The sequence below is a fragment of the Phytophthora infestans genome, genomic scaffold (genome assembly GCF_000142945.1).
Source record: "Phytophthora infestans T30-4 supercont1.162 genomic scaffold, whole genome shotgun sequence".
Lineage (NCBI taxonomy): Eukaryota > Oomycota > Peronosporomycetes > Peronosporales > Peronosporaceae > Phytophthora > Phytophthora infestans.
The window spans coordinates 85,615-98,105 of NW_003303597.1; the positions used below are offsets into that span (position 1 = coordinate 85,615).

The following is a 12,491-nucleotide window of genomic DNA, read 5'->3' on the forward strand; positions in this document are numbered from 1 at the left end:
CCACCGGCGCCAGTACCGACCCCACCAGTCACGGTCACCAGGCCGCTGGCACCCCCAGTACTCGCTCCAGAGGCTACTTTCACATCTCCCGATACACCAGAAGTACTGACACCGGAGCTCATGGTCACCATTCCAGATGCACCATTCGAAGCAGATCGCAAGTATATTAGGCCGCTGCTGCTTCCCGTGCCTGCAGATGAGCCGCTCGTGATGTCAATCTTTCCACCAGAGCCGCTGCTTGACGTCGTGGCACCACCAGCTGCAATGTTCACATTGCCTCCGGCACCACCGGCATCACTACTAGCACTGCTCGCACCTGCAGCAATCTTGACATCGCCGCCTGTGCCAACAACGCCATCACCAACGGACAGCGAGATGGCGCCGCCGGCACCACTACTTGTCGAGGTACCAGTCGACACAGTGATCGAGCCGCTCGAGCCTGAAGACGCATCGCCAGAAGCGATCGTCACAGCACCACTCGATTTCGTCGCCGTCGCCGACGTACCCAACGCACCCGTCGTCAGCAACAGCGCTCCACTGATGCTACTCGGCGTACTTCCGCTCGCATTAGACAGGGCCCCACCAGTACTGCCTCCGCCACCACTTGTCAACTCCAAAGCGCCGCCAGTTCCCGTACTGCCACCATTGCCACCGGAAACAGACACCTTGCCGCCTGTACCTGAAGCGCTGTCCGTCGAACCACCCTTGATCTGCAGAGCACCGCCCACACCGCTGGTTCCGATACCATTACCACCACTCACAGTAACCAGACCGCTTGCGCCACCACTGCTTGCACCCGACGCTAGTGTCACCGGGCCAGATATCCCAGCGCTGCTGACACCAGGAGCTGACAGTTACCGCACCAGAGATGGCGCTTGTGGATGAGCTGGATAGACACCTGGCCACTACTGCTCGTCGAGGATGACGCCGATCCGCTCGTGATTGTAACCACTCCACCCGCACTATTCGAAGCGGACGTCACTCCAGCAGCAAGTTTGATGTCGCCGCCTGCACCAGCGTCTCTGATCCCAACAGATAGCGTTATCGCGCCTGCAGTACCTCCAGATGTAGATGCACCAGTCGACAAACTGACCGAGCCACTCGATCCGGAGGATGCTGGGCCAGAACGCACCGTAACAGTGCCACTAGAGCTAGTCGCAGTCACTGGACTACTCAACGACCCGGTCGTCAGCAACAAACCTCCGCTGGTGCCGCTTGTTGTGCTTCCAGTGCCAACAGACAACGAACCACCAGCATTACCCCCAGCACCTGCAGTTAGCTCCACGGCTCCACCAGTGCCTGTTGCACCACTCGCACCTCCAACTACGGAGACCTTGCCACCAGCACCGGAAGCATCACTTGTCGAACCACCCAAGATCGACACTGCACCTCCAACCCCACCGGCGCCAGTACCGACCCCACCAGTCACGGTCACCAGGCCGCTGGCACCCCCAGTACTCGCTCCAGAGGCTACTTTCACATCTCCCGATACACCAGAAGTACTGACACCGGAGCTCATGGTCACCATTCCAGATGCACCATTCGAAGCAGATCGCAAGTATATTAGGCCGCTGCTGCTTCCCGTGCCTGCAGATGAGCCACTCGTGATGTCAATCTTTCCACCAGAGCCGCTGCTTGACGTCGTGGCACCACCAGCTGCAATGTTCACATTGCCTCCGGCACCACCGGCACCACTACTAGCACTGCTCGCACCTGCAGCAATCTTGACATCGCCGCCTGTGCCAACAACCCCATCACCAACGGACAGCGAGATGGCGCCGCCGGCACCACTGCTTGTCGAGGCACCTGTGGACACAGTGATCGAGCCGCTCGAGCCTGAAGACGCATCGCCAGAAGCGACCGTCACAGCACCGCTCGATTTCGTCGCCGTCGCCGACGTACCCAACGCACCCGTCGTCAACAACAGCGCTCCACTGATGCTACTCGGCGTACTTCCGCTCGCAATAGACAGATCCCCACCAGTATTGCCTCCGCCACCACTAGTCAACTCCAAAGCGCCGCCAGTTCCCGTACTGCCACCGGCGCCGGCAGACATGGACACTTTGCCACCAGCACCTGAAGCGCTGTTTGTCGAACCACCCTCGATCTGCACAGCACCGCCCACGCCACTGGTTCCGATACCTTCACCACCCGCGACAGTCATTTGTCCACCGACTCCGTTGGGGGTTGTACCAGAAGATACAGTTACTTGGCCGGACGCTCCAGCACTGCTGGCTCCAGAGGTGACAGCCACGAAACCACTCATGCCACTCGATGCTGATCCAAAGTACGCTGCGCCACTTATAGTACCAATACCTAATGAGGTTCCACTCGTGATATCGACCTTACCACCTGCAACTCCGTTTGTGTCCCTAGTATTTCCAGCAGATATAAAAACATTACCACCACTGCCCGCAGAGCCGTCTCCCACGTTCACCAACACGGAGCCGCCATTGCCGCCCGTGCTCGTGCCACTATTCAGTAGTAGGTTCCCGGAAGACCCGGCAGTCGCGCTACCACTACTGAAGCTCAACACGCCAGATTGACCAGACGTGCCGCCCGTAGCCGTACTCAGCGAAATTGAGCCGCTCGTGCTTCCCACGCTGCGGCCACTCAACACACTCACCGAGCCTCCCGTCCCACTCGTCGTGGACGTCGGAGCCGTCGTGTCGCCCGCCGTCATCCAGAGAGCGCCACCCGACAACGTGTCGCCACCGCCCACAGACAAAGAGATCGACCCGCCGTGACCGCCTGTTGATACCCCTGTGCTCACAGACACCAATCCACTGTCGCCCACACGACTCGCACCGCTCGTCAGACGCAGACTGCCACTCACACCGCTTGTCACCGCAGCGTCCGGAGTCGTCAGCGAGATGTCACCGCTAGATGACTTCAGACCCGCGCCGCTCTGCAGCGAGATCGACCCGCCACTCGTCATGCCGCTGCCTCCACTCAGCGAAATGGATCCGCCCACAGTGCCAGTTGCTGTTCCCGTACCGGTGTGGGTGTCGCCAGATCGCAGCGAGATCGACCCACCAGCGCCGCTGCTGCCCGTGCCAACCTTCAAGAGCACAGACCCGCCGTTGCCACCCGTGCTGCCACCAGTGCTCACCGTCACGCCGCCCACCGTGCCTGCCGTCGCAGAGCCCGTCGTCAGACTGATCAAACCCGACGGACCGCTAGAGCCACCATCCGGGGTGCGCACCAGCACGCTGCCACTCGTGAGGCTGCTGCTCGCGCCGCTAGTCACCTCCACGTCGCCTCCAGCACCACTGTTAGCAGTACCGGAAGTCCCGCCACTCGTACTACCAGCACTCAACAAAATCTTGCCGCCTGCTCCGATGCTGCCACCGCCGACAGATAGCTCGATGTTGCCTCCTCTGCCGCCAGTCGCTGCGCCTGTAGACAAACGAACCGATCCGCTTGAAGACAACCAAGACTCGCCACTCGCCAGAGACATAGACCCGCTCATACCAGACGAAGCACTCCACAAGGACACGTCGCCACTCGTCTTGCTCGTACTGGTCGTGCCAGATGCAGCGCCGCTACCCACACTGATAGACCCACCGGTCAGCGCACCTTGGCCACCTACCAGCTCGATCAAGCCACCAGTAGACCCTGCCGTCGTCGAAGAACTCAGTCCGGCCGTGATCGACACCTGGCCGCCACTGCCCGCAGAGCCGTCTCCCACGTTCACCAACACGGAGCCGCCATTGCCGCCCGTGCTCGCGCCGCTATTCAGCAGTAGGTTCCCGGAAGACCCGGCAGTCGCGCTACCACTACTGAAGCTCAACATGCCAGATTGACCAGACGTGCCGCCCGTAGCCGTACTCAGCGAAATCGAGCCGCTCGTGCTTCCCACGCTGCGGCCACTCAACACACTCACCGAGCCTCCCGTCCCACTCGTCGTGGACGTCGGAGCCGTCGTGTCGCCCGCCGTCATCCAGAGAGCGCCACCCGACAACGTGTCGCCACCGCCCACAGACAAAGAGATCGACCCGCCGTGACCGCCTGTTGATACCCCTGTGCTCACAGACACCAATCCACTGTCGCCCACACGACTCGCACCGCTCGTCAGACGCAGACTGCCACTCACACCGCTTGTCACCGCAGCGTCCGGAGTCGTCAGCGAGATGTCACCACTAGATGACTTCAGACCCGCGCCGCTCTGCAGCGAGATCGACCCGCCACTCGTCATGCCGCTGCCTCCACTCAGCGAAATGGATCCGCCCACAGTGCCAGTTGCTGTTCCCGTACCGGTGTGGGTGTCGCCAGATCGCAGCGAGATCGACCCACCAGCGCCGCAGCTGCCCGTGCCAACCTTCAAGAGCACAGACCCGCCGTTGCCACCCGTGCTGCCACCAGTGCTCACCGTCACGCCGCCCACCGTGCCTGCCGTCGCAGAGCCCGTCGTCAGACTGATCAAACCCGACGGACCGCTAGAGCCACCATCCAAAGTGCGCACCAGCACGCTGCCACTCGTGAGGCTGCTGCTCGCGCCGCTAGTCACCTCCACGTCGCCTCCAGCACCACTGTTAGCAGTACCGGAAGTCCCGCCACTCGTACTACCAGCACTCAACAAAATCTTGCCGCCTGCTCCGATGCTGCCACCGCCGACAGATAGCTCGATGTTGCCTCCTCTGCCGCCAGTCGCTGCGCCTGTAGACAAACGAACCGATCCGCTTGAAGACAACCAAGACTCGCCACTCGCCAGAGACAGAGACCCGCTCGTACCAGACGAAGCACTCCACAAGGACACGTCGCCACTCGTCTTGCTCGTACTGGTCGTGCCAGATGCAGCGCCGCTACCCACACTGATAGACCCACCGGTCAGCGCACCTTGGCCACCTACCAGCTCGATCAAGCCACCAGTAGACCCTGCCGTCGTCGAAGAACTCAGTCCGGCCGTGATCGACACCTGGCCGCCACTGCCCGCAGAGCCGTCTCCCACGTTCACCAACACGGAGCCGCCATTGCCGCCCGTGCTCGCGCCACTATTCAGCAGTAGGTTCCCGGAAGACCCGGCAGTCGCGCTACCACTACTGAAGCTCAACACGCCAGATTGGCCAGACGTGCCGCCCGTAGCCGTACTCAGCGAAATCGAGCCGCTCGTGCTTCCCACGCTGCGGCCACTCAACACACTCACCGAGCCTCCCGTCCCACTCGTCGTGGACGTCGGAGCCGTCGTGTCGCCCGCCGTCATCCAGAGAGCGCCACCCGACAACGTGTCGCCACCGCCCACAGACAAAGAGATCGACCCGCCGTGACCGCCTGTTGATACCCCTGTGCTCACAGACACCAATCCACTGTCGCCCACACGACTCGCACCGCTCGTCAGACGCAGACTGCCACTCACACCGCTTGTCACCGCAGCGTCCGGAGTCGTCAGCGAGATGTCACCGCTAGATGACTTCAGACCCGCGCCGCTCCGCAGCGAGATCGACCCGCCACTCGTCATGCCGCTGCCTCCACTCAGCGAAATGGATCCGCCCACAGTGCCAGTTGCTGTTCCCGTACCGGTGTGGGTGTCGCCAGATCGCAGCGAGATCGACCCACCAGTGCCGCTGCTGCCCGTGCCAACCTTCAAGAGCACAGACCCGCCGTTGCCACCCGTGCTGCCACCAGTGCTCACCGTCACGCCGCCCACCGTGCCTGCCGTCGCAGAACCCGTCGTCAGACTGATCAAACCCGACGGACCGCTAGAGCCACCATCCGAAGTGCGCACCAGCACGCTGCCACTCGTGAGGCTGCTGCTCGCGCCGCTAGTCACCTCCACGTCGCCTCCAGCACCACTGTTAGCAGTACCGGAAGTCCCGCCACTCGTACTACCAGCACTCAACAAAATCTTGCCGCCTGCTCCGATGCTGCCACCGCCGACAGATAGCTCGATGTTGCCTCCTCTGCCGCCAGTCGCTGCGCCTGTAGACAAACGAACCGATCCGCTTGAAGACAACCAAGACTCGCCACTCGCCAGAGACAGAGACCCGCTCGTACCAGACGAAGCACTCCACAAGGACACGTCGCCACTCGTCTTGCTCGTACTGGTCGTGCCAGATGCAGCGCCGCTACCCACACTGATAGACCCACCGGTCAGCGCACCTTGGCCACCTACCAGCTCGATCAAGCCACCAGTAGACCCTGCCGTCGTCGAAGAACTCAGTCCGGCCGTGATCGACACCTGGCCGCCACTGCTCGCAGAGCCGTCTCCCACGCTCACCGACACGGAGCCGCCATTGCCGCCCGTGCTCGCGCCACTATTCAGTAGTAGGTTCCCGGAAGACCCGGCAGTCGCGCTACCACTACTGAAGCTCAACACGCCAGATTGACCAGACGTGCCGCCCATAGCCGTACTCAGCGAAATCGAGCCGCTCGTGCTTCCCACGCTGCGGCCACTCAACACACTCACCGAGCCTCCCGTCCCACTCGTCGTGGACGTCGGAGCCGTCGTGTCGCCCGCCGTCATCCAGAGAGCGCCACCCGACAACGCGTCGCCACCGCCCACAGACAATGAGATCGACCCGCCGTGACCGCCTGTTGATACCCCTGTGCTCACAGACACCAATCCACTGTCGCCCACACGACTCGCACCGCTCGTCAGACGCAGACTGCCACTCACACCGCTTGTCACCGCAGCGTCCGGAGTCGTCAGCGAGATGTCACCGCTAGATGACTTCAAACCCGCGCCGCTCTGCAGCGAGATCGACCCGCCACTCGTCATGCCGCTGCCTCCACTCAGCGAAATGGATCCGCCCACAGTGCCAGTTGCTGTTCCCGTACCGGTGTGGGTGTCGCCAGATCGCAGCGAGATCGACCCACCAGTGCCGCTGCTGCCCGTGCCAACCTTCAAGAGCACAGACCCGCCGTTGCCACCCGTGCTGCCACCAGTGCTCACCGTCACGCCGCCCACCGTGCCTGCCGTCGCAGAGCCCGTCGTCAGACTAATCAAACCCGACGGACCGCTAGAGCCACCATCCGGGGTGCGCACCAGCACGCTGCCACTCGTGAGGCTGCTGCTCGCGCCGCTAGTCACCTCCACGTCGCCTCCAGCACCACTGTTAGCAGTACCGGAAGTCCCGCCACTCGTACTACCAGCACTCAACAAAATCTTGCCGCCTGCTCCGATGCTGCCACCGCCGACAGATAGCTCGATGTTGCCTCCTCTGCCGCCAGTCGCTGCGCCTGTAGACAAACGAACCGATCCGCTTGAAGACAACCAAGACTCGCCACTCGCCAGAGACAGAGACCCGCTCGTACCAGACGAAGCACTCCACAAGGACACGTCGCCACTCGTCTTGCTCGTACTGGTCGTGCCAGATGCAGCGCCGCTACCCACACTGATAGACCCACCGGTCAGCGCACCTTGGCCACCTACTAGCTCGATCAAGCCACCAGTAGACCCTGCCGTCGTCGAAGAACTCAGTCCGGCCGTGATCGACACCTGGCCGCCACTGCCCGCAGAGCCGTCTCCCACGTTCACCAACACGGAGCCGCCATTACCGCCCGTGCTCGCGCCACTATTCAGTAGTAGGCTCCCGGAAGACCCGGCAGTCGCGCTACCACTACTGAAGCTCAACATGCCAGATTGACCAGACGTGCCGCCCGTAGCCGTACTCAGCGAAATTGAGCCGCTCGTGCTTCCCACGCTGCGGCCACTCAACACACTCACCGAGCCTCCCGTCCCACTCGTCGTGGACGTCGGAGCCGTCGTGTCGCCCGCCGTCAGCCAGAGAGCGCCACCCGACAACGCGTCGCCACCGCCCACAGACAAAGAGATCGACCCGCCGTGACCGCCTGTTGATACCCCTGTGCTCACAGACACCAATCCACTGTCGCCCACACGACTCGCACCGCTCGTCAGACGCAGACTGCCACTCACACCGCTTGTCACCGCAGCGTCCGGAGTCGTCAGCGAGATGTCACCGCTAGATGACTTCAGACCCGCGCCGCTCTGCAGCGAGATCGACCCGCCACTCGTCATGCCGCTGCCTCCACTCAGCGAAATGGATCCGCCCACAGTGCCAGTTGCTGTTCCCGTACCGGTGTGGGTGTCGCCAGATCGCAGCGAGATCGACCCACCAGCGCCGCAGCTGCCCGTGCCAACCTTCACGAGCACAGACCCGCCGTTGCCACCCGTGCTGCCACCAGTGCTCACCGTCACGCCGCCCACCGTGCCTGCCGTCGCAGAGCCCGTCGTCAGACTGATCAAACCCGACGGACCGCTAGAGCCACCATCCAAAGTGCGCACCAGCACGCTGCCACTCGTGAGGCTGCTGCTCGCGCCGCTAGTCACCTCCACGTCGCCTCCAGCACCACTGTTAGCAGTACCGGAAGTCCCGCCACTCGTACTACCAGCACTCAACAAAATCTTGCCGCCTGCTCCGATGCTGCCACCGCCGACAGATAGCTCGATGTTGCCTCCTCTGCCGCCAGTCGCTGCGCCTGTAGACAAACGAACCGATCCGCTTGAAGACAACCAAGACTCGCCACTCGCCAGAGACAGAGACCCGCTCGTACCAGACGAAGCACTCCACAAGGACACGCCGCCACTTGTCTTGCTCGTACTGGTCGTGCCAGATGCAGCGCCGCTACCCACACTGATAGACCCACCGGTCAGCGCACCTTGGCCACTTACCAGCTCGATCAAGCCACCAGTAGACCCTGCCGTCGTCGAAGAACTCAGTCCGGCCGTGATCGACACCTGGCCGCCACTGCCCGCAGAGCCGTCTCCCACGTTCACCAACACGGAGCCGCCATTACCGCCCGTGCTCGCGCCACTATTCAGTAGTAGGCTCCCGGAAGACCCGGCAGTCGCGCTACCACTACTGAAGCTCAACATGCCAGATTGACCAGACGTGCCGCCCGTAGCCGTACTCAGCGAAATTGAGCCGCTCGTGCTTCCCACGCTGCGGCCACTCAACACACTCACCGAGCCTCCCGTCCCACTCGTCGTGGACGTCGGAGCCGTCGTGTCGCCCGCCGTCATCCAGAGAGCGCCACCCGACAACGCGTCGCCACCGCCCACAGACAAAGAGATCGACCCGCCGTGACCGCCTGTTGATACCCCTGTGCTCACAGACACCAATCCACTGTCGCCCACACGACTCGCACCGCTCGTCAGACGCAGACTGCCACTCACACCGCTTGTCACCGCAGCGTCCGGAGTCGTCAGCGAGATGTCACCGCTAGATGACTTCAAACCCGCGCCGCTCTGCAGCGAGATCGACCCGCCACTCGTCATGCCGCTGCCTCCACTCAGCGAAATGGATCCGCCCACAGTGCCAGTTGCTGTTCCCGTACCGGTGTGGGTGTCGCCAGATCGCAGCGAGATCGACCCACCAGCGCCGCTGCTGCCCGTGCCAACCTTCAAGAGCACAGACCCGCCGTTGCCACCCGTGCTGCCACCAGTGCTCACCGTCACGCCGCCCACCGTGCCTGCCGTCGCAGAGCCCGTCGTCAGACTGATCAAACCCGACGGACCGCTAGAGCCACCATCCAAAGTGCGCACCAGCACGCTGCCACTCGTGAGGCTGCTGCTCGCGCCGCTAGTCACCTCCACGTCGCCTCCAGCACCACTGTTAGCAGTACCGGAAGTCCCGCCACTCGTACTACCAGCACTCAACAAAATCTTGCCGCCTGCTCCGATGCTGCCACCGCCAACAGATAGCTCGATGTTGCCTCCTCTGCCGCCAGTTGCCGGTCCCGTGAGAACATGAACAGCTCCGCTCGATGACGCTGCTGAAGCGCCGCTTGATAACCAAAGTGATCCGCTCGCACCTGAAGCCGAACTTAACAACGACACGTCGCCACTAGGCGTTGTGACACCCTCAGCTCCTCCGCTGGTCATGCTAATAGACCCGCCAGTAAACTCACCTTCACCACCGACCAGATCGATGGATCCTCCCGCAAGTGCATACGCCCCAACACTGCGACCTGCCGTGATAGACACTTTACCACCAGTGCCCACATAGCCTTCGCCCACGCTCACCAACACGGAGCCGCCATTGCCGCCCGTGCTCGCGCCACTATTCAGCAGTAGGTTCCCGGAAGACCCGGCAGTCGCGCTACCACTACTGAAGCTCAACACGCCAGATTGACCAGACGTGCCGCCCGTAGCCGTACTCAGCGAAATCGAGCCGCTCGTGCTTCCCACGCTGCGGCCACTCAACACACTCACCGAGCCTCCCGTCCCACTCGTCGTGGACGTCGGAGCCGTCGTGTCGCCCGCCGTCATCCAGAGAGCGCCACCCGACAACGTGTCGCCACCGCCCACAGACAAAGAGATCGACCCGCCGTGACCGCCTGTTGATACCCCTGTGCTCACAGACACCAATCCACTGTCGCCCACACGACTCGCACCGCTCGTCAGACGCAGACTGCCACTCACACCGCTTGTCACCGCAGCGTCCGGAGTCGTCAGCGAGATGTCACCGCTAGATGACTTCAGACCCGCGCCGCTCTGCAGCGAGATCGACCCGCCACTCGTCATTCCGCTGCCTCCACTCAGCGAAATGGATCCGCCCACAGTGCCAGTTGCTGTTCCCGTACCGGTGTGGGTGTCGCCAGATCGCAACGAAATGTATCCGCCGGCACCACTACTTCCCGTTCCTACGCTAAGCAATACCGACCCACCATTACCGCCCGTACTGCCACCAGTGGTTACGGACACATCACCCACTGTGGCAGCCGCCGCTGAACCCGTGGATACTCGAATGTAACCGGATACCCCTAAGGTACCTGCATCTGGTGTGGCAAACTTTGCATTGCCACTTGAGCCGTAAACGCTAGAACCGCTTGTAAGGGAGACAGCCCCACCAGCTGCATGTTGGTCAAGTGTGCTGCCGGCTGACATCGTAATATTGGCGCCATTACCAGTATCACCAGTACCCCCAAGCAGCTGAATGGAGCCTCCACTGCCGCGGATTGCATCTCCGGTCTGAATGTATGCATCACCGCTGTTGCCATCACGACTTCTACCAGTAGCAATAAATACACTCCCGCTGTGCCCTGCTGGCCCGGAAATCTCAGTCGAGATGACGATGCTTCCAGAGCTAGCAACACTACTTCCACCGGATTTAAGCAAAATCTGACCACCTGTTTGGGAGCCAAGCCCACCCACAGCAACAAACGACCCCCCCACATCAGAACTATTTCCTGCTGCAGCTATCACGTCGCCTCCACGAACAGACCCAGAACTTCCGACTGCTAGTTCAATACTTCCACCTTTTCTCATCTGAGAACTGCCAGTAGTCACATCGACTTTTCCCGAATCGGCAACGTCGGAATAACCTGTAGCGATACTAGCTGCACCAGATTGACCCATGACCCCGGCAGCTGCAGTCTCAATGTACACGGAGCCACTGGATGACAATGTTCCAAATCCACTGTGTAGGAAGATTGAACCGCCTGTGCCACTGTAGCTATTTCCACTGGTAATGTTAATTAACCCACCTGGCGCACGAGTACCAGCGCCAACAAGCATAGATATTGAGCCCCCAGCTTGTCCTGAAGATATTCCAGTGCTCAGTGCTATAGACCCACTGGTCCCAGAAGCTGATAAGCCGGTGGAAACAACAACAGACCCCGAAGCACCTGTACTACTGGAATCTGGTGTGCTCACCGTGAGGGCACCACTGCTCAAAAGACCGATACCCGACGTAACGTTAGCAGTGCCACCAACTGCTTGGGAACTTTCCCCAGCCACAAAATTAACGTCTCCACCTCGTAGCCGATTCGGTCCTCCTCGCATTGTGGCATTGCCGCCCCAAGCCGCGTTACTAGTGCCGACGGACAACACAGCATTACCAGCTTGAGAGCTAGTCGATAATCCACTGGACATGATTAAATTGCCACTGGTCGAATTTGATGGCCCCGTGTAGACTTTAATCGCACCAGAGCTACTTTCTTTGCCAGCTGCAGAAGTTGAAATACTTAAGTCTCCTGTAGTTCCACGATTCGCGTATCCCGAACGGATGACGACCGAACCACCGGTACTGGTGCCATTTCCACTCAAAAGACTGATTGAGCCACCTTCGCGAGTTTTTGAAAGCCCAACTGCAACCATTATACTTCCAGTTTGTCCAGTCGATGAGTTTCCAGACAAGACGCTCACATCACCGGACGATCCAGTGCCGGAAGCGCCACTTGATACGGTAATTGAACCTGTTGACACGGCGCTTTTTCCAGTCTGAATCACTGCAGATCCTGACATAGCCATTCCTGAACCTGTTAATACAGATAGCGACCCACCAAACGATCCGTGTCCGGCAGCCACAGCAATCGATGATCCTGAGAGTCGACCAGACGACCCGCCCACAATAGAAACAGTTCCAGGACTTCCTGTTGTGCTATAGCCGGACTTCACCACGAGATCGCCAGTAACTCCATCACTTTGCATTGGCCTGTTGCTAGAATCGTCGAACCACTTGACCCGCTACCAATACTACCCGGAAAAAAGCGATACACTGGCCTGACATGAATCCCGCTCGACAGTA

The 12,491-nt window shown here is 61.0% G+C and overlaps 3 protein-coding genes across 3 annotated transcripts; 1 reads left to right on the forward strand and 2 right to left on the reverse strand.

Annotated features, from left to right (window-relative positions):
• Positions 1 to 808: 808 nt before the first annotated feature.
• Positions 809 to 2,266, reverse strand: PITG_23187 (uncharacterized protein; the record flags this gene model as incomplete). Its single annotated transcript, XM_002895530.1, has 1 exon — positions 809 to 2,266. The coding sequence occupies one exon, from the start codon at positions 2,264 to 2,266 to the stop codon at positions 809 to 811; it is 1,458 nt and encodes a 485-aa protein (XP_002895576.1).
• Positions 2,267 to 4,628: 2,362 nt separating this feature from the next.
• PITG_20484 (uncharacterized protein) lies at positions 4,629 to 5,410 on the forward strand (the record flags this gene model as incomplete). The annotated part of the gene is made up of 2 exons (XM_002895531.1): positions 4,629 to 5,263; positions 5,374 to 5,410. 2 exons carry the CDS (start codon positions 4,629 to 4,631, stop codon positions 5,408 to 5,410), a joined length of 672 nt encoding a protein of 223 aa, XP_002895577.1.
• Positions 5,411 to 10,170: 4,760 nt separating this feature from the next.
• On the reverse strand, positions 10,171 to 12,394 carry PITG_20485 (uncharacterized protein; the record flags this gene model as incomplete). Its single annotated transcript, XM_002895532.1, has 3 exons — positions 10,171 to 10,190; positions 10,264 to 11,805; positions 11,890 to 12,394. 3 exons carry the CDS (start codon positions 12,392 to 12,394, stop codon positions 10,171 to 10,173), a joined length of 2,067 nt encoding a protein of 688 aa, XP_002895578.1.
• Between the last annotated feature and the right edge of the window lie 97 nt (positions 12,395 to 12,491).